General features: G+C 35.3%; 1 protein-coding gene and 1 non-coding gene across 3 annotated transcripts; one reads left to right on the top strand and one right to left on the bottom strand.

Moving 5' to 3' along the window:
• Positions 1-1945: 1945 nt before the first annotated feature.
• On the bottom strand, positions 1946-2054 carry LOC112752838 (small nucleolar RNA R71). The gene has a single exon (XR_003177251.1). It is a non-coding gene; the product is annotated as a small nucleolar RNA R71 (small nucleolar RNA).
• Positions 2055-17368: 15314 nt separating this feature from the next.
• On the top strand, positions 17369-21553 carry LOC112751091 (LEAF RUST 10 DISEASE-RESISTANCE LOCUS RECEPTOR-LIKE PROTEIN KINASE-like 2.5). 2 transcript variants are annotated; one of them, XM_025800127.3, is made up of 3 exons: positions 17369-18542; positions 19388-19423; positions 20334-21553. In XM_025800127.3, exons 1-3 carry the CDS (start codon positions 17834-17836, stop codon positions 21410-21412), a joined length of 1824 nt encoding a protein of 607 aa, XP_025655912.1. In that variant the 5' UTR covers positions 17369-17833; the 3' UTR covers positions 21413-21553. The 2 variants fall into 2 exon arrangements, with proteins under 2 accessions (XP_025655912.1, XP_025655913.1); XM_025800128.3 differs by lacking the exon at positions 19388-19423 and having other exon boundaries at positions 17472-18542.
• Positions 21554-22714: the final 1161 nt, after the last annotated feature.

Below are 22714 nucleotides of genomic sequence, written 5' to 3'. Positions count from 1 at the left end.
GCCGTTGCCGAAGATTGTTTGAGTTTGGACAACTAACGGATTATCATGTTGCTTAGATTAGGTATTATCATTAATTTTTAAGTCTTTTATTTTCTTCTTCTTTTTCGAAAAAATCAAATTTAAAAAAAAAACAAAACTTTTTCAAAAACCTTTACTTTTCTTTATCAATCTTTATCTTTTGTTTGAATCTTTGTTCTTGTTCTTGTTTGAATCTTTTTTCTTAAAATTTTCAAAAACCGTGTCTTTTATTTGAATCTTGTGTTAATCTTTAAGTTTGGTGTCTTCTTGTGTCTTTTCTTTTAAAAATTTTCGAAATTGGTATCTTTGGTTTTAAAAATTTTTAAGTTTGGTGTCCTTTGCATGTTCTTATTTTCTTTTAATTCTTTGAGTTTTGTTCTTAGTGTTCTTCTTGATCTTCAAAGTGTTCTTATTTTTCTTCTTGTTTTGATCTTAAAATTTTTAAGTTTGGTATCCCTTTGTGTTTTTCTTTGCAATTTTCAAATTCTAGGTGTCTTAGATCTAAAAATTTTAAGTTTGGTGTCTTTTTGTTGTTTTTCTATTTTTTCATTAAATTCAAAAATAAAAAAAATAAAATATCTTTTCTTATCTTGCATTAATTTTCGAAAATCTTGCACATTTAAATTCAAAATTTTTAAATTAGGTGCTTTCTTGTTAGTCAAGTCAAGATTTAAATTTTAAAATCATATATTTTAAAATCTTTTCAAATCTTTTCTTTTAAAATTTGATTATTGACTATCTTATCTTTCTTTTAAAATTTAACTTTCAAATCTTTTTAAATTAAAAACTTATCTTTTTTATTTAAAACTTATCTTTTCTGAACTTCCTTATCTTATCTTGCTTACCTAACTTATCTTCTTTTCAATTTAAAACCTTTTCTATCTTATCTTCTCTGAAATTTTAATTTTAAAATCTTTTCAAATCTTATCCTATCTTGTTGATTTTTTCAAAAATTTTTAAAATCAAATCTTTTTTAATCTTCTATCTTATTTTATTTTCAAATCTTCTTTAATTAGTTAGTTGTTTTCTCTCTCTCTTCTTTTTCAAAACTCCTAACTAATTCCTCTCTCTTCTAATTTTCGAAAACTTCTTGCTTCTTTCTCTATCTTCTTTTTTGAAATTCAACAATTTATTTTCAAATCTTTTTAGTTAATTACCTTTAATTTCAAATTCAATAAATAAATAAAATAAAAACAAAAATATTTTAATTCTCGTTTCTCTTCTTGCTTCTTAATTTTCGAATTCCTCATCTCTTTATTCGAATTCTTCTTCTCTCTTCTTCTATTTACATTCTTCATTTCTTTTCTTCTTCAGATCTCACAAAGAGTCCTCTGTTCTTGACCATAGAGCTCCCATTCTTCTTCTTTCTTGTCTTTTTTTTTCTTATTTATAACCAGGAACAGAGATAAAGAGCCTTTTTTTAAACCTGATCCTGAACCTGAGAAAACTCTAAGGAGGCATTTGCAACAAGCTAAAGTACAACATTTCGGAAGAAACCTTTCAGAAAATTTCGAACAAGAAGCTGAAGACATGGCAGCCAATGCTTGGAGGAGATGCAAGAAAGGTTCTTGGTGACTACACCATACCTACCTCTGACTTCTATGGCAGAAGTATCTCTATACCTGCCATTGGAGCAAATAACTTTGAGCTTAAGCCTCAGTTAGTCTCTCTTCTGCAACAGAATTGCAAGTTCCATGGACTTTTACTGGAAGATCCACACCAATTCTTGTTGGAATTCTTGCAAATTTGTGACACTATTAAGACCAATGGAGTGAATCCTAAGGTCTACAAACTTATGCTCTTTCCCTTTGCGGTTAGAGACAGGGCTAGGATATGGTTGGACTCTCAACCTAAAGAAAGCCTAGACTCTTGGGAGAAGTTAGTCAATGCTTTCTTGGCCAAATTCTTTCCTCCTCAGAAGATGATCAAAATCAGAGTGGAAGTTAAAACCTTCAGACAAAAAGAAGGTGAATCCCTCTATGAAGCTTGGGAAAGATACAAGCAACTAATCAGAAGGTATCCTCCTGACATGCTCTCAGAATGGTCTATCCTATGTACCTTCTATGATGGTCTTTTTGAGATGTCCAAAATATCATTGGACAGTTCTGCTGGTGGATCACTCCACTTGAAGAAAATGCCTGAAGAGGCAAAAGAACTCATTGAGATGGTTGCAAACAACCAATTCATGTACACCTCTGACAGAAATTCTGTAAACAATGGGGTCCCTCAGAAGAAAGGTGTTCCTGAAGTTGACATTCTGAATGTCATATTGGCTCAAAATAAGATATTGACCTAAGAGGTCAATATGATCTCTCAGTATTTGACTGGAATGCAAGCTACAGCTGGCAGCACTTAAGAAGCTTCATTTAAAGTAGAAGCTTATGATCCTAACCAACCCACTATAGAAGAGGTGAATTATATGGGAGAACCCTATTGAAACACCTACAATCCCTCATGGAGGAATCATCCTAACCTTTCATGGAAGGATCAACAGAAGCCTCAGCAAGGCTTCAACAATAATCAAGGTGGAAGAACCCAGAACAGGTTTAACAACAGACCACCATTTCCATCTTCTCAGGAACATATGGAGACCCCTAAGCAGAGCCTTTCTGACTTAGTTACTATAGTTTCCAACCTTTCTAAGACCACTTATAGTTTCATTACTGAAACAAGATCCTCCATAAAAAATTTGGAGGTACAAGTTGGTCAACTGAGCAAGACAATCCCTGAGACTCTTCCTGACACTCTTCCTAGTAATACTGAAGTAAACCCAAGAGAAGAGTGCAAGGCCATCACCACTGAGAATGATGCCAAATCTGGAGAAATTGAGATGGCATTGAACGCTAGTGAGGAAGACATCACTGGGCGTTCAACGCCTAAACAATTATCAAAGCTGGCATTGAACGCCAGTGAGGAAGCCCTCACTGGGCATTCAACGCCCAAACTGGCAGGGAATCTGGCGTTGAACGCCAGGAAGGAGGTCCCTTCTGGGCGTTCAACGCCCAACTTGGCAAAGGAACTGGCGTTGAACGCCAGTGAAGGGATGCATGATGGGCGTTCAATGCCCAAAGAACCACCAGAACTGGCGTTGAACACTAGTAGTGGCATACCTACTGAGTGTTTAACACCCACTAAATAAATACCTATCCAAGAATTAAAGGAAGCCAAGGCTTATGTAGAGACCATAGAGGTTCCCTTGCATGCACTCCTACAGTACATGAGTTCTGATAAATACTCATCCTCTAATGAGGATGAAGACGCTAGGGAAGAGCAAGTTGCTCGGTACCTAGGAGCTCTCATGAAGCTGAATGCCAAGCTGTTTGGCACAAAACCTTTGGAGGAAGAACCTCCAGTGCTTACCAAAGAACTCAATGCTTTGGTACAGCAGAAGCTACCTCAGAAGATTTTGGGTCCCAGACGCTTCCTAATTCCTTGCACCATAGGCACCATGACCTTTGAGATGGCTCTGTGTGACCTAGGGTCCAGTATAAACCTCATGCCACTCTCCGTAATGGAGAAGCTGGAAATCTTTGAGGTACAAGCTGCAAACATCTCACTAGAGATGGCAGACAAATCAATGAAAAAAGCATATGGCTTAGTAGATGATGTGTTGGTAAAGGTTGAAGACCTTTACATCCCTGCAAACTTCATAATCTTAGATACTGGGAAAGATGAGGATGAATCCATCATCCTTGGAAGACCTTTCTTAGCCACTGCCAATGCTATCATTGATGTAGCTAAGGGAGAACCAATTTTACAACTAGGGGAGGATCACATTCTGTTCAAGATGCCTCACCCCAACTCTCCCTCTGAAGAAAGCGAGATAACTGTACAACACTTAGTATTCCAACCATCTCTTTCAGTGCAGAGCTTTACTAAGCCCCCAAACACCAATTCTAAGTTTGGTGTTGGGCAGCCATCAACAAGCACTGAGAACAAAGGTACTAAGAAGAGAGTACCTAAAGGCTGGAGGGACAAGGAAGTCCCCACTGAAGACCTCTCACTTGGCATGAGAGTTGTCTTCACCAAGAAGCCAGTCATACCACATACAGTGAGTCGTGTCCTGTCTCTAGAGTATGTGGAGCTCATCCATGAGAAAACAGGAAGAAAGTTCACTGTAAGAGGCGAAATTTTGAGCCTATATAAATCTCCACAAGGAGCTAACCATCAAGCTAATGACGTTAAATAAGCGCTTGTTGGGAGGCAACCCAATCCTATTTAGTAACTTCTATTTATTTTAATTTCTTAAGTTTATTTTCTTTAAGTTATTTCTTTAGGTTCATGATCATGTGCAGCAGTCAGAACAGAGACAGAAAGGTTCAGCAATGAAAATAGAACACTCTGAATAGAGTGTCTTGCTGGCGTTGAACGCCAGGCAGGGAGCACTGGCTGGGCGTTCAACGCCCCAATTGGCAGCATAGCTGGCGTTGAACGCCAGCCAAGAGCATAGTGCTGGGAGTTCAACGCCCATGAAGAAGAGCAGGGAATCTGAATTCCCTAGATTTTCAGGACCAGTGGGTCCCACAACATCTTTACCTACCCACTTCTTTCCTCTTCTTTTTCACACTTTCCCAAACACTCTTCCCTATAAACCCTAGCCCAATCACATCCATATTACTTCCCCAAAACCATCATAACTCCCACTAACCCCCACCCACTTCAAAATCAAATTTCCCTCCCATTTACCCCACCCATGACTGAACCCTAACCTAGCCCACTCCTATAAATACCCCATATCACTAACCCTTCATACACACACTTTATACACCCTAAAGCCCCCTTGGCCGAATTCCTTTTCTCCTTCTATCTCCATCTATTTTCTTCTTTTTCTACTCCATTCTTCTCTTTTATTTATTTTTGCTCGGGGACGAGCAAAGATTTTAAGTTTGGTGTGGAAAAAGCATTGCTTTTTGCTTTCCATTACCACTTATGGCACCCAAGGTTGGAGAACCCTCTAAAAGGAGGAAAGAAAAGGCCGTAGCCACCACCTCTAAATCTTGGGAGATGAAGAGATTCATCACCAAAGCCCACCAAGACCACTTCTATGAAGTAGTGGTAGAGAAGAAGGTGATCCCTGAGGTCCCTTTTAGGCTTAAGAAGAATGAGTATCCAGAAATCCGAAGAGAGATCCGGAGAAGAGGTTGGGAAGTCCTAACTAATTCCATCCAAAAGGTTGGGATCTTAATGGTGCAAGAGTTCTATGCTAATGCATGTGTCATGAAAAACCATGACATGTGTGAACCCAAATCCCAAGAATGGGAGCACCATGGTCTGAGGGAGAATCTTGGACTTTAGTATGAAAAGTGTGAAGTTGGCATTTAACTTGCCTTTGATGCAAGGAGACCCACATCCTTACACTAGAAGAGTCAACTTTGATCAAAGACTGGATCAAGTGCTTTCAGACATCTGTGTGGAAGGAGCACAATGGAAAAAGGGATTCCCAATGCAAGCCTACTCAACTAAGAAGGCTTGACCTAAAGCCTGTAGCTAGAGGATGGTTGGAATTCATCCAACGCTCTATCATCCCTACTAGCAATCGGTCAGAAGTGACCATTAACAGAGCCATCATGATTCATTGCATCATGATTGGGAGTGAGGTGGAAGTACATGAGGTGATACCTCAAGAATTGTACAAGATAGCTAAAAAGCCTTCCACCAAAGCATGGTTGGCATTCCCTCACCTCATTTGTTACCTATGCAATTTTGCTGGAATTGTCATAGAGGGAGATATCTTCATGAGAAGGACAAGCCCATCACTAAAAGAAGGATGGAGCATACTAGAGAGCCAGCACATGAACCACAACATGAGCATGTGGAGCCGTCTCAACATGAGATCCCTGAGATGCCTCAAGGGATGTATTTTTCTCCTCAAAGCTATTGGGACCAATTGCATAATTCTCTTGGAGAATTGAACACTAATATGGAGCAGTTGAGGTTGGAGCATCAAGAGCATTCCACCACCCTCAATGAAATAAGAGAAGATCAAAGGGCTATGAGGGAAGAACAACAGAGACAAAGGCGTGACATTGAAGAGATCAAGCACTACATTGGATCCTCAAGAAGGAGTAGTAGCCGCCATCACTAAGGTGGATTCGTTCTCTTAGTCCCCTTCTCTTATGTTATTTTTCTGTTTTCTGTTATATTTTATTGTCTGTTCTCTTATTCTTGTTGCATGATCATCTATGTCTTAAAGTTATAAAATGTTCCATATATCTCTCACCTTACTTAAAAGAAAATTTTATTTGAAAAGAATTGAGAGATACATGAATTTCGAGTTCTATAATAAGAATAGTCAATTATTTTGATGTGGTGGCATTGCTTTTGTTTTCTGAATGTATGAAACAGGAAAAAGAAAAAGCATGTTGTAATAAAAGAAAAAAAGTATAATATATATATATATATATATATATATATATATATAAAGGGAGATAAAAAGCAGAAAAAGCCAATAGCTCTTTAAACCAAAAGGCAAGAGCAAGGATCCAAAGATCCAAAGAGTGTGTTTAAGAACTCTGGACACATCTACCTGGGGATTCTAGCAAAGCTGAATCACAATCCTAAGGGGTTTACCCAGTTAAGTGTCTGTGGCATTTATGTATCCGGTGGTAATACTGGAAAACAAATTGCTTAGGGTCACGGCCAAGACTCTAAAAAGATGTGTTCAAGAATGAAGAAGAACTAAACTAGGAGAGTCAATAATATCATCTGGATTCTAAGTTCCTAAAGATGCCAACACTTCTGAGTTTCAATGGATAGTGAGATGCCAAAACTATTCAAAAGCAAAAAGCTACTAAATTTCGCTCATCTAATTGAAACTGAGGTTCATTAGAAACTCTGAGATTTATTGTATCTTACTCTTCTTTTTATCCTACTTTGTTTTTAGTTGCTTGGGGACAAGCAACAGTTTAAGTTTGGTGTTGTGATGAGCGGATATTTTATACGCTTTTTGCCATCATTTTCATATAGTTTTTAGTATGTTTTGTTTAAGTTTTATGAATTTTTCATAGGTTTTAGTAAAAAATTCACATTTTTGGATTCTACTTTGATTTTGTGTATTTTTATACAATTTCAGGTATTTTCTGGTTGAAATTGAGGAGTTGGAGCAAAAGTCTGATTTAGAAGCAGAGAAAGCACTACAGATACTGTCAGGATCTGACCTCCTTGCACTCGAAAGAGCTTTTCTGGAGCTACAGAAGTTCAAATGGAGCGTTCTCAATGGCTATGAAAAGCTAACATCTAGGGCTTTCTGGCAATATATAATAATCTATACTTTGCTTCAGAATTAAAGGCCCAAAACTGGCATCCAACGCTAGACATCTGCCCTATTCTGGAGTCCAACGCCCAAGGGAGGAGAGGCCAGTGTCCAACGCCCAAGAACGTGCCCCTAGCCAGTGTTCAATGCCTTAGGACCCTCCTATCACGTGGCTTACTCTTTCGCTCAGCCCAAACACTCACCAAGTGGGTCCCAAAAGTGGATTTTCGCACTAAAAGACTGTTTTACTCTTCTTATGTAATCCTTAGTTATTAGTCTAGTATTTATTTGAGAACTTTCATACTTTTCAAAAACCTTTTTGACACTTTACATGTTTTACATTGTATTTTCTATCAGTATGAGTCTCTAAACCTCCTAGGTTAAGGCTAAGAGCTCTGCTGAGTTTTATGGATTAATAAAAGTATTACTGTTCAATCTTCATTCCGGGTTTGATTATCTATTCTAAGATGTATCTTCATTCTTCATCATCATGAATGTGTTGAACTGGCACAAGGTTATCTCATTCTACATGGGTTCAGAGTGAGTCTTTCATCGGACAATGATGAACCACTAGCTTGATTATACATCTCTTAGACAGCTAATCCATGACTTCGTTGGGACTTCTTGAGACATCAGTTCAGCCGAGGTATGGGGAGATTAGAGTCTTTGTGGTAGAGGCTAGAACCAAAGGCGCAACATTCTCTGATCCGGAAGATTCGACCTTGTCTGTGGCATTTTGAGTAGGATCATCAAGGGGAATGAACTGCAGGAGCTTCACCCTCAATCAGATTGGATCCACACTAACCCTAGGGTTCAGCACTGGAGGAGAATCGGCGACCTCTCAAGAAAGGCATTGATCACATATAGCCTACCATAGAAGAAGTCATTCACAGTTGGAGTAGATAGTAAGACCGAATTGATTCAGAAGAGCAAAACATCTCTGAAACTTTACCTATCTTCTTATCATTGCATTCACCATTAATTGAGTAACGTTATCTTTATTTTACTTTTATGCGTTTTAAACCACCAACCAACTTTTCTATCCACCTGACTAAAATCTACAAGATAACCATAGCTTGTTTCAAATCACAATCCTCGTGGGATCGACCCTGACTCACTCAGGTATTACTTGGACGACCCAATGCACTTGCCGGTTAAGTTGTGCGAAGTGTAATTCCGCGCACCAGAAATCTCAAAGGCATATGAATTATGTTTTGTGCATTTTTTCAAGCAGAAATAAATCTTATAGCATTTGCACTAGTCATGATAGACGATGTGGCAGGAGATGAACCATGCTCATATCATGAAGCAATTAATAGAAAGGAGTCAAAGCAGTCGCTAGCTACAATATATGAGGATATTAATCTCTTCACAATAATCAAATGGGGAGCTAATCGAACTTTTAAGGGAAAAAAAGTTATTAAATGCAAGTTTTTCTTCAAAAGAAAGAAAAGAATTTATGGTATTGAATCTCCTAGCAGTTCAAGGCAAGACTAATAGCAAAAGATAATACTTAGAAGGAAGGTTTTGACTTTATGAAATATTCTCTCTTATTGCAAAGCATAGTTTTATTCAAGTCTTGTTAGCTACTGTAATTACGTTTGATCTAGACCTCAAACATCTTGATATAATTAAAATATTATTCTGACTTGGGAGTTAGAGAAAATAACAATCTACATGAGTAAACTAGAATGACTCATAGATCTTAAGAAGAAAGTGTTAGCTCTAAAATGTCTCAAAATGAGTTTTAATGATGAATATAAGACCATATATAATTTAAAAATCCATTATTATACTACCTAACGTTTTCTCTTATGTGTCAATGAACTAAGAAATTTCTCCTTAAGTATTATAAGCAAAATAGGTAACTTCTAAATATGTGGAAGTTGAAACTTGAAAAAGAACAACTTTGAATCAAAGTAGATATAAACTACAAGAAAAAAGGCCTGCCGGCACACCTTTTTCTTGCCATGCTTTAAAAGCATAGCCAAAAATGGTTAACGGCCATGCTTTTACAAGGATGGCGATTGATTAGAGATTTGACCATAATTTTTCTTGTTGTAAGAAGCGGAATAACCCCTTTAATAAAATAATAATTTAACTGTCTGGAATAGGTTCGAAAATATAGAAATGATATTTTGAAAATAAATAGGTGAAATTTGAATTCAATGAATTTTTCTGAGTGGAAAAATGTATCTTTTGCAGAAAATTTCTGTAAAAATACGTACTGGTACTTAACCCGGCAGTATCGGCTCTCGTCTGTCCGGTGCCGCGTATTGAGAAAAAATAAGATTTTTAAAAAATTGACTTTTATTGTTTTGGAAAGACAAAAATAATTTAGAATCGAAAATCGAACACTAATTATAAAGGTTTGACCCGAAATTGGGTCAAACAGACCTAAAACGCTAATGGGTTGGACCAGACCCAAGTTGGACCAAAGCCCAACATATAAAAGCAAATTTTAATGAGCTTTTTGCTCATTTTCAGCACACACAAAGAAAAGGGGAGCTGATTTGAGAGAGAACAGAGGTGAGGGTTTGGTCACTATTCATGTATCACTTCCGGTGACCATAACTTGAGTTACGGTGCTCTGATTGACGAGCCATTTGCGGCCACGCGAAACTCTCGTCAAGCTCTTCATTTCTACTTAAACAAAGTGGTAAGATTTTCGAAATCTATGCTTCAGTTTCCATCCTTAACAGATGTGCATTTTTAGGTTTTATTTTTGAGTAGATTTGTGGTTTTAGTTGTTTAGGGGTGATCTAGCAGTGGAATATTGTTGAGTTTTTCCCCTACTATCTTTGGGTAAGGTAAATCTCTTCAATCTCTTGTAGTTTGATGTTTTGGGTTAGCCCTAGTAATGTTTTTGTATGTTATATGATGTTAGATTGAGGTTTGGTGTTTGTTGGAGTGAGCTTGATGGTTTTGGAGCTTTGAGATTGAACATTTTGAGTTGCGTGAAAATCGGCCAAGGTATGGTTTTGGTTTCCTTTATGTAATATGTAATGTTTCTGGACACTTAGGCTAGCGGCCTTTAAGATAGGTTTGAATGATGTGGTTGTATAATTATTTGTATGTGCATGTTATGCTTGATGATGGTTTGGATGGAGGTTGAATGAGGTTGCATGTGATATATATATATATATATATATGTTGGTAAATGATGATTATTGATGAGTATGATGACTTTGATGACTTATAATGCTGGGTGTTGATGTTTGAAGATGAATGTTGATGATGATATTGATTATTGGTTATTGTGGTTCATGTTGAAAACAAATGATTGAGAAGAATTGATGAATTGATTGATGATAATGGGACTAATTGGATGAAAGATTTGATATATGTAACATTGATGATTGTTAGAAATGTTGAATGATGGTATGTTATTGAGGAACTTTGGTGTGAATTTAGGTTGAACTTGAAGTTTGATGAGGTGAGTATTAAATGATTTTGATAGTTAGGTAATTGATAAATGATTGGGGAGTGTCTATTGTGGATTTTGGGTTGTTTTGAGTATGTTTTGAGTTGGTTTGATTTTGAAGTTTTGAGTTGGTTTAGTTTGGCTTGATTTCTACAGCTTTAAGATTTTTCTAAGTTTATTACAGCATGCGTACGCGACCCAATACACACAACGTGGGCATTTCCTTTAGGTTGGAACACTCATGTACGCGAGCAGGTGCCGCGTACGCAGACACACATTTTTTTAACATGTGCGTACGCACGGTCTGCCGTGCGTACAAGCCCTGTTTTGCTGAAAAACATTTTTTTTCGTTTTCAATGGGTTCTCTAGCTTTCTAAACTTCTTTATCTACTGTTTAATATTGATAACTAGTAATTAGGCTTTAAGACTAATAGAGATGGGTTAGTGAACTAAATTGGTAATTTATACATGAGTTTAGAAGACGGTGACTTAGGCCTAGTATGTCAGTTGGATGGAGTTGTCATGTGAATTGATGGGGAGCCAAGTTGATTAGGAACTTGTGATATTGAGGCTGGATGATGAGATTGATCATATGATTGTGATATGTATTGTTCTCCGTCGTAGGGACTGTGGCAGTCTCCTGCCTACGTTCGGATGTGAGGGCTATGGCAATCTTTTGCTCACATGACATGCATTATTTTGGTAAGTCGCTATGCGCCTCGGGAAAGGACTGTGGCAGTCTCCCGCTTGTCGAGGTAGCGGTGCTGGCGTAGGGGTCGAGGCAGTCTCCCGCCTACGTTGAGATGTGAGGACTGAGGCAGTCTCCCACTCACATAACCTTTCTGCCGCAAGAGTGAACTTGGGCACTATTACTCGACAGAGTGTATCGGACACTATATCCACGGGTCAATAGTGTGCAGGCACTATATCCCTGGCATCGCAGAGAGGCGACATACCCGGAGATGTGTCAGGTTGGCATTTTGAACCAACAAGTGATATCACGAGCCAAATAGGATAGATATTCATCATATGCATCTTTTATATGCTTGTTTGCTTTAATTACTTGAGTTATGCCTATTTGAATAATATGTCTAAATGCTAGTTGATTTACCTGTTATACATGAGTACTATTTGTGCTTTACTTGTTTGCATTAAATGTGTTTTACTGGCGTTAAGGAGGATCGGAAGGCGGTGGCGATGGGATCGCACGGAGGTTAGGTTGGCAAAGGCTATGGGATACAGCGGTGTGATTGGTATTAGTTAGAAATCCCCTAAGTTTAGATAACCTATTTATGGTTTATCGTTTAATTTATTTATTTCGTTAAGCTTGAATATCTGTATTCGATGTGAAGTTCTAGGATTGCCTTTGGCGTCCCGGAACCTTATATCTTACATATTGGGTACTGTTACTATATTGAGAACCTCCGGTTCTTATACCATATGTTGTTGTTTTTTTTCATATGCATGTCGTAACCCACTTCGGTGAGTTGCGAGATGGTGACGGAGTGGAGGATCTTATGCTCTCTTTTGTATTTTTATTATTTGTTGTAGTGCTTTCTCTCAACTTTTTATTTTAGACTTTATGGCCTTAGAGGCTTGATTTGAGAGATAAGTTGTATAAGCTATTTTAAACTTCCAAAACTCTTTTGTATTTCAGTTTGACTAGCCGGCCTAAACTCCACAGGCTGTGACTAGTCCTCTTTTTGGTATATATATCTTGTTAATTTAATTATTACCTTGTGTATCTTAGAGCTATCTACAAAGTTTTATATGTATTATGTCTTGTTCTGTTCGTACCTACGCTTAGTCAATCGTTTGAACACTTCACGCTTTGTAATTCCGCTTTTTGCAACTTTGAGTTTTATTCCTTCTTCTGCCTTCTAGTTATATAAATTCTTGGATATATATTATATATTATAAGCTTTAGAACTGTCGTTGCACTTTGTTATCCTTCTTTTTACGGCTAAAGGTAAGGCTTAGGGTAACGGGGTGTTACACTTGTCATGCTTTAAAAGCGTGGCCATAGAAAAAAACAAGCACCCTTTTATGAAAGTGGCAACTGATTCGTAATTTGGCCAAGCTTTTTTCCACGCTTTAAAAGCGTGGCCAAAGAAAAACAGACACGCTTTTAAAGCATGACTAGTTTTTGTCCTACTGTACTGTCACATTTTTAAAACGTGCCCATATCCTCTAATTATTTGGACACCCAAAAAAAGTATAGCAATAGAGTTCCCACAAAATTTTAATTTTCTACCAATTTTTTTCCAAACCCTTTAACTTTTTGTTTTCAGAAGATAACCCTACTGAGAAGTGAGAACCCTTTCACTCACGCTGTATGTGAGAACCCTCGAACACCTTTATCTCTAAAAATTCATCACTGAGAACCCTTCATCCCTGAGAACCTTCATCACTAAGAACCTTTGTATCCCTCTCTCCCAGCCCTCTATCACACCCTCTATTACAACCCTCTTCTCTATCACAATCCTTGGACCCTCTATTGCAAGCCTCCTCCTCAGATTTGCAACCCTCGCACCCTCTCTCGCAACCCTCCATCGATGCTGCCTCCGTCGATGTGCCCTCCCTTGGTGGTCACTCTCTCTCGCAAGCCCTACCACTGTCTTTGCTCTCTCTCTCTCTCTCTCTCTCTCTCTCTCTCTCTCTCATCACTGCCTCTCCCTCAATCGGCGCTTAACCCTCTCCACAAACACTACAAGGTACGTATTTATTCCCTCGCTATTTTTCTATTCTTATGTGATAAGGTTCATTATTTTGGTTCCCTCGTCGTTTCACTGTTGCTCGATGTTGCAGTGATGTGAAATTGAAGTAAAGCAAATGTTCATTACATGGGAGTTTTACTCTTGTTTGAATTTTAGAATACTAATTTTGATGCTTTTGATGAATTTATTATCATGGGAAATAAATAGTGGATGTGTTTTGATTTTTTTTTCCTTTAAATTTTTTATTCATTTGGTGTTTCAATGAAAAAGAGTATGTGTGGTAGTATGCTGCATTGGGTTAGTTAATGTATCCAGTGGACATTATTTGACCTTAATTTCATTTACCAATATTGATTCATATTTGGAAATATGGTGAGATACATTGTAATCAATGAGTATTTTTTTAAGTCTATGTTTACTTTATTTCAGGCTTTTGGTAGTTGTTTTTTTGCTGCTGTTGCCGCTGCCACCTCTCTTGTTTTTCTTTCGCTGCGATGCTGCTACTGTTGCTGCGATACAGATTTTTTTTTCTAGTGCTGGATTTATGTTCTGCAGTGCTAGTTGAATATCTTAATTTTAGTCTATACTTTTAATTTGACTTAATTTTCAAAATATGAGCAACTTTAAGTCTTTAATCCTAGTTGCTGCTCTCCAACTTTAGTCTATGAGTGAAACTAAACATTATTTTTGTTGCTGGACGTTTATAGTTTATATTTGTATGCTGAAGTAACAAATCAGTGAGTGAGGAAATGAGTCACTGTTTACCTATACATAGAGAAATTGGCTCTATACCATTAGATGCTATTGAGAGATCTTTGAAAAGGCCAACATTCGAAGGAAGATGAAATATGGTTTTAAACTGATGTCAATGGCTCAATTCTAGTAATGTTTTTAAGACCATTAACTTCTGAAAGGGATAAGTCTTTTATGACGTTTTATATTGTTTATACCTACCATTTGTCAGATGATTCTGTAAACCAAATTTGATCATAATTTAAAATTTTTGGATAGAATACATACAATCAAAAGTAATGCTCCATAATTCTCTAATTGGAGTTGTTTTGTAAGAACAGGTGCTTTTATAGGAGAATCAACAAATATTAGATTAGTAAATCTCTATGACTTGAGCAAAAGAGACAATTTCATCCTCTTCGTGGTATGTATTATTCACTACAAAAACAGAAAATGTGTATAATAGTGGTAGCTAGCTTGTTAGATATTGAGTCTTTCTCCTAAATCTGATTCTCTTTTAGCTTTCTAACAACACTCTTTGTCTCTCCCACACCCTATATATTCTAAATTCTAACAACCTCACTCCGGTGCCATTTCCAACTCAACACACTTGGTTACAAATGTGCACCCGTACTCTTCCTTAATTCTATGTCTATTTTCTTATTTCCCTTTTCTTTCATGTACTCTATTAAGCGAGTTACTAAGTTTTGTGAAAACTTGTATTGCGCTTGAAAATAATTTCATCATTGCTATTGTACACATTTTATGTATGAGAAAGGCTTTTCATTTTTAGAGGGTTAAACAACAATCCTTGAAAGTTCATGGTTTATCGTTGGCATGAATTTACACTGATGTTGCTAATATAATATTAGGGGTGTCCGCAGATCGGATCGGATCAGATATGGCCGAAAATTCGATCCGATCCGCACAATTTCCATCGGATTGGATTGGATCGGATATGATATTTGCACTTTTTAGTGCCGGATCCGATCTGATCCGATCCGCACATTTGCGAATTGGATCGGATATCGGATATATCCGCATAATTGAACATTCTCTTTTTAATCATATTTCTATGTAAAAGAATTCGATAAAAATATTTCTTTCATACTTTTAAACTTATTTATTCCTAAAATATTTTTAATCAAACTCTCTCTAAATAACAAAAATAAAATAATACAATATATGAATAATAATTACTAATTAAAACATACAAACAAGTAAATATAATACCAAACATATATATATTTATTTATTTTTTAATTATTAAGTGCGGATCTGCGGATCCGCAGATCGGATACGCAGATGTAGAGCAGATATCTGCGATCCGATCCGCAAAGGGTGCGGATCGAATCCGATCAATTTGCGGATCGGATCGTATCCGCAATTTTCGGATCAGATGCAGATATTTACCGCGGATCTGCGGATACGATCCGATCCATGGACACCCCTATATAATATGTAATAAACTTGCTTAGTATCAATCTTATTTGCTCTTTCGCAGGTAGAATATGGCAATAAAACCAACAATTGTATTAAGGGTTATACTTGTTAGAGGGGATGTAGCATTCGCTAAAATAGCCAGTGCAATGAAGGCCACAGATGGTGTAAAAATGGGCGCAGCTGCGGCTGCAATGAAAACAGGCCACTAGCAGGAACCACAATTGTGGCAGAATCAAAACAAGAAAAAAAAAAAAAGATGCTTCTCAGCAGCCTCCAAAATAATGTATCTTTATCTACTTTTGGATTTCTTTATGAAAATTAGTTGAATCTTTCCCAAGTTTTATGGGAACAAAGAGAACCATTTGCAGATTGTCATATTGACAAATAGTGAATATAATAACCACTTCAAATATTCTGTTAGATATGGAATCATGAAGTCTTAGATGAAGTTGTACACTCAGCTAAGTAGTGTGTTTTAGATGTTGAAACTTTATTTTATAAAGTGATGACTTTGTAGTGAAATTATTTTCTTTTCTTTTTTTTTCAATTTTTCTATGCCAGTTTACATTTGTATTTTTATATAAAGTTTATTTTAATAACATGATTTAGTTTTTGCATATTGATTAGTTATTTAATGTTGATTATGTTGGCTTCTACAATGTTGAAAGTAGTATGGAGTGGCCTAGTGAAGGGTTTATGTGGCTATTGACACACTTTTTAAGCATAGCCATATCTTCTTGTAGTCATCAACAGCCACGTTTATTAAGCGTAGCTATATCTTCTTGTAGTCATCAACATTCATGTTTATTAAGCGTAGCCATATCTTCACTATCGGCACGCTTTCGAAGCGTAGCCAAAACCAACCCTATGGGCACTCTTCTAAAAGCATGGCTGTGTATCCACTTTTTGGTATGCTTTTAAAGCGTGGCAATATATGAAAGCCTGGCAAAAACTAAAGTGTGCTAATAAATTGACAAAAGTGTGGTGATAGAGCAACCGATACGTTTGTAGATGTGACCCTTTCAAAAGCGTGACAAAAAGTTATCGTCATGCTTTTTTGCACTTTTTGGCACGTTTTAAAAACGTGGCAGAAAGCTGATTTTCTTATAGTGAGAGATGATCAACCTGATTTCCTTATAAGTTGACTGGCTATCTCAAAAGCAAACTTGCACACCTCATAATTGTCCTATTCTATAATACAAAACTGATGAAGGTGCAAAATTGTTCATCTAAAAAAGTCGTTAATGAAACAAACTGTTTTTTTTTTTTTTTTTTTTTTTTTTTTTTTTTGTGGAGATATATATTCTTAGAGTTTTGATCCGTGATTTTTTTCGATAATTTTAGGATTTTTTTGTGTTAAATATTGAATGTAATTCTATTTCTGAAATAATTCATATACATCACTATTTGCCTATACAGTACTATTTATACGTATGATATTGTTTACCTACACGATATCATAATTATCATTGCATACACAATTTTGTTTGCTGATTTCACTGATGATTTTTCACATCAATTTTGGTACCGTTCTGTTGATACTCATAGTATTTTGTACGCTAAGAGTTTATTTGACTTTGATTATCTCTACATAATAATAGACAAAATATAAAGACAGAAATAAACTTTTGATCACTATTTTTCAATTCTATAATTCCACTTTTGTCCTTTCTAGTTTTACAATTTTACTGTCGATCTCTTTATATTTTTACTTTTATTAAACAAGAAATTTCTCATGTTTGTTACTCTAATATATGTATTGGTCTCTCCATGACTCCATCTACCCATTTGTCTCTTAAGCCTTAGCCTGTGAGATTTCACAATGGGAAAAGATATAGTTAGACTCGTTCAACATATATCGGTGTGATGAATGGTTAAGTTGTTGGTCCAAATCAAAATGAAGTTATTACTAATAAGGCAAATCTCAGCGGGGACCAACAAAGACATTTCTGAGCAAAGACTTGGAAAATAAATGAGCCACACCGACTCTATCTTGCTTTTTTCTAATTATTGCCTCTAATTCGATGTATCTAAAAATATTCATGTTATATATCCATTAAAATCAATCACTAAAATAAATTATAGACAAATACATTATATTTAATTTTAGTACGTAAATACTAAATAGTATTTTATTCGATTTCTCACCATATCCCAGTCCGATATATCTCGGTCCAAAAGGCAAAAACCTAATCGTTGCCGCTGTTGCATACCCAAGTTTTGGTTATAAGAATTGATCTGATTAATATGCATAAGCGGCATATATATACGCTGCTTACCATCTCTTTGTGGATGTTATTGCTAACAGCTTTGCCGCCATGCCTGTCTCAACTTTGTAGCCAGCAGCCATACAAGTGCAGAGGACTGCCTGACCTATACTACCCATTTTGGGGAAATACCCGGCCCTCTTACTGTGGCGGCGGCCACCAATTCAACCTAACCTGCTACAACTCCGACCACACATTCATTTCAATGGGGTCACAACAATTCGAAGTGGTGGACATTGACACCCAAGCTCACATCATGACAATGGTGCCGAAAGAGTATGATGTTTGCTCTCCCCGCTTGGACTTTTCCCTCAGTCCCCTCTTCTGGTACGCCAAAACTGTCCACAACATCACCATATTCTACGATTGTCCCTCGGAGGTAGTTTCTTCTGTGAACAACTTTACCTGCGGAGCGGAGAATAATCAGACTGATGGTGTATACTATGTTGGTGGGGAAGATGAGTTGTTGCAACAGAATGTAGAGCTACGGAAATGCCGGCGGCGAAAGCAAGTTCCGGCGGACGAGAGCGCTCCTTCCCCTGATGGTGGTGTGAATGCTCTGTATGCAGCTTTAGAGGTGGGGTTTCAGGTCAACTATGTGGTTTCTAAGGAGTGTATGACATGCCTCGCAACTGATGGTGTTTGCGGCAGATTTGATGATGATCATTTCATCTGCTCTCATCGCAAAAGTATGTTCCCACTTCAATTCATATACACCATCCGAATTAACATTTTGTGAAATAAAAACACATTAGACCAACTTTTTTTTATCAAATTTAATTAATTTTTTATTATTTTTATGTGTTTTTTTTAATTGATTTTTAATATATCATTAAATTATTAGACTAATTTGTTATATAATATTCAATTTGACGTCTAATTTTGTATCTGACTCTCCATTTAGTATTTAAAATTTCAATTGCCTTTATTTAGTTCTTAAGTTTTACGAGTGTAACTTTTGTTAGTTCTTGGAACAATTTTCGATAAATAGAGGTTAACAAAACACTAACATAAACAACTAGATGGCATGTTAGACGCTGTAAAATGATGTTTTTTTTATTTTGGCACTCAAATAACTTAAAAAACAACCTCGTAAGTGATGTTTATTGAAACTTTTCTTCCCAAATCAAGTGATATGGCATTGATTTTGGACTATTTAAGCGCCAAAACCAAAATAACGTTCCATCATGATATTTAGCTGTTTATGTTAACATTTATGTGCCAAAAATTATTTCAGGACTAATGTGAATTGTATTGTAAATTTTAGAGACTAAATAAAGATAATTTAAATTTTAAAAAATAAATTAAGACTTATATATAAATTTAAAAATTAAATTAAATATTAACTCCGAATTTAATTAACTTAGTTACCAAAATGATTTTGCATCATTGCATAATGTTCCTCAATTTCCCGTGAAATTTTATCATTTTCTTTCAATATATTACGTGAGTGCATATATATAAGCAGAAATTGGCCCTTGAATCACTTCAACAAGTTTTATTCACCAGAACTCTTAATTGACTCCTATCGCAGGTAATGCGTTGCACGGGAAAATGCCAGTTATCATTGGTAAAGGATATCATCATTTTCTCTTGAATAATATCTCATAAACAAAACTCTTATAAGAATTAGTGTATTTTGGAGTATAAAATATTGTACCAAAACAAAATAACTTCTTTCTCCCTTTTTTTTAATAATGATTCAAATTATTGCTTGAGAAAGTTTAGTGATTTAAATTATTGCAAAAAAGAATATTATTTTTACTCAAAAAAATTTAATTTTTTTACATTTTATAATATTAAATATTTATATATCATTAGCAAATTGACTAATTTGATAACAATAAATATTTGTAAAAAAAAATTTAATTCAAATATCTACTCATTTATCATACATATATAAACATGCATATTATTATTATATATTAAAAATGCAAATTGGACAAATAAAATTGACTTGGTACTCAAAATTCTATCCGCTGCCAATTGGGTTAGAACTTATAACAAGTTAGATATCTGCTTGCTGACTTATTCCTGCCATTATTTAGCGTGACTGTTTAACTAAATAGACAAGACATGTCCCGATCTAGTTGACTTTTCAATTAATAATAAGTGCATGCCTAAACTTCAATTTAAAACAACTTTTCAATTATTTGATGTATAGAAAAAGCTTAGTATAATTCAGCACCCAAACAAAAATGATTTTATTTTAAAGACTTTTCAATAGTTGAAATTTCACTAATTTTCTCTTTTTAAGACTTAGTTTCATCATCACTTCAACTTTTTCAAGCATCCTCATATTTTTAGTTTCGTTGTGTAGTTGGGGATTATGAATAGTTTCTATGAATAATGACCATGCATTCATCGCAACTTTTATAAGATATATTCCACAATAATAGTTTTTGTATTTGAAATTTGCTTCTCCTGCCTCAATAATTAATTCCTTACTTATATATTATCTCTCTTAATGTACATAACAGGTGTTACGGGTAGTGTGGCTGGACTAATATTAATATGCATCACTATTTGGTGCTTGTTGAAATTATTCAAGTCATCTAGATGGCAAGAAAGATTTTGGTTAAGGACTAATAGGAACCAAGATATTGAGGCCTTCTTAAAAAGTCATCATGGAGTTCTAACGTTAAAGAGATATAAATTCTCAGCATTGAAGAAACTCACCAACTCCTTCAAATGTAAATTGGGAAAAGGAGGTTTTGGTGTTGTATACAAAGGATTGTTACCCAACGGATGTCCAGTGGCTATAAAGATTTTGAACCCATCCAAAGGAAACAATGAAGAATTTATTAACGAGGTAGCTAGCATCAGTAAAACTTCTCATGTTAACGTTGTCACTCTTCTTGGATTTTGTTTGGAAGGTTACAAAAAGGCTCTCATCTATGAATTTATGTTTAATGGTTCTTTAGAAAAGTTTATTTGCAGTAATAATAGAATACCAATTGCTCCATCGTTAAGTTGGAGCAAATTGTATCAAATTGCAATAGGAGTAGCGAGAGGGTTAGAGTACTTACACAAAGGATGCAATACTCGAATCTTACATCTTGACATAAAGCCACATAATATTCTTTTAGACGAGAATTTTTGTCCTAAGATATCAGATTTTGGATTATCAAAATTGTGCCTCAAGAAAGAAAGTATTATTTCTATATCAGATGCTCGAGGAACAATAGGATATATAGCTCCAGAAGTGTGGAATAAAAATTTTGGTGGAATTTCTTACAAATCTGATGTTTATAGCTACGGAATGATGCTACTAGAAATAGTTGGAGGAAGGAAGAAGAGCGACAATGCAGAAGTCTCAAGTAGTGAATATTTTCCAGACTGGGTATATAGAAGGCTTAAGGAAGTAACTCATGGGGAGGTAGCCACAGAAGAAAATGTGATCATTAGAAGAATGACTATGGTAGGTCTATGGTGCATTCAAACTATTCCAAGTGATAGACCGACAATGAATAAAGTGTTAGATATGTTGGAAGGCAATATTGATACCATAGGAATCCCTCCAAAACCTGTTATGTCTTCTCCAGTTAGATCAGAGTGATACAATGAACTTCAACTATGCTGGATCAATGTAATTGTTTGATTTTCTTTAGTGCATTGTGTTGTATTATGCTATTTATCATTTTATTTGAGAACAGTTACATATTATTAATTTTTTAATTATATATCTATTATTAATTAATGAGTAGTGGAGAAAATAGTTCAAAAAATAATTAACGAGCATTAAATGTATGTTATATATGGCAATAATCTAGTAAAATGATATACTTAAATTATTTTAATATTTATATTTTTAAATATATTTTTTTTATATGAACAACTGTTATTAGAACAAAAATATCATACTAAAAAAAAGTGTATTTCTTTCACACTATATATAAATGGTGAGTTTTGTGGTGGCATGAGATATCGTGGTTAAGTATGGTTAAGGTTTGACTAACTAATGGTATTGTAACATGTGACTACAACATTTTTAGGTTGAGGCAACATTTAAAAAGTGTTGTCTAAAGGCTGACAAAAGGTTGCTTTTGATCTATGGCAACACTTTTGGACCTAAGGCAATGTTTTTGGGCGGTGTTGCATATGCAGCCGTTGCCTTAGATCAAGGCAACACTTTTTTGTTTCAAAAGCAACGCTTTTGAGAACAACACTTAGTAAGTGTTGCCTTTGGTTGAAAAACAACAACACTTCAAAGGTGTGTTTGAGATAACACTTTTTCAGTGTTGTCTTTTTTCTCTTATATTTTGGCCACTACTAAAAAGTGTTGCCTATTTACAATAAAATGTAACTCTTTTACATGTTGCTTATAAGTTTGAATTCACAATACTTTAAAGTGTTGTCTATTAGTTATGAATATGCAACCTTTTAAAGCATTGCCTTTTCTTTTGGATATGTAACCTATACAAGTGTTGCCTTTTCTTTTAGATATGCAACCATACAAGTGTTGTCCAATATTCAAAATATGCAACTAATAGAAGGGTTGCTTTTTGGCAAAAATAAAAGTTACTTTTGTAATAAAAATACAAAAAACAATAAAATTTTTTGTTCATACATGTGTAATTATGTTAATTAATAAATAAATTTGTGCACAATAGAAAAGATTTATAAAAGAGACAAAATAACTAATAATAAATTTCTAATGAAAATAGATATTAAAAGGTTCAATTAGTATTTCAAATACATATTTATCATTAATTCTCAACAAAATAATACACAACAAAAAATAAGCAATTTATCATTAAAACTGAAAAATTATAATAATAGAAATTTCTTTATTATATTAAATACTACAGATATTGACCTCTACATATTTGGGCAAAGATGGCATCGTATCCAGCCTCAT

This window comes from Arachis hypogaea, chromosome 15, assembly GCF_003086295.3.
Source record: "Arachis hypogaea cultivar Tifrunner chromosome 15, arahy.Tifrunner.gnm2.J5K5, whole genome shotgun sequence".
Taxonomy (NCBI): domain Eukaryota; kingdom Viridiplantae; phylum Streptophyta; class Magnoliopsida; order Fabales; family Fabaceae; genus Arachis; species Arachis hypogaea.
The sequence above is the reverse complement of the archived record's forward strand: the minus strand, read 5'-3'. Positions and strand labels throughout refer to the sequence as shown.

What these genes read in the sequence shown, in the direction of transcription:
- LOC112751091 (XM_025800127.3), top strand. Translation starts at nt 17,834, where the DNA reads ATGCATAAGCGGCATATATATACGCTGCTTACCATCTCTTTGTGGATG. An exon ending in CATCTGCTCTCATCGCAAAA is followed by an intron (nt 18,543 to 19,387) that starts GTATGTTCCCAC and finishes CTCCTATCGCAG; the next exon opens with GTAATGCGTTGCACGGGAAA. An exon ending in GAAAATGCCAGTTATCATTG is followed by an intron (nt 19,424 to 20,333) that starts GTAAAGGATATC and finishes TGTACATAACAG; the next exon opens with GTGTTACGGGTAGTGTGGCT.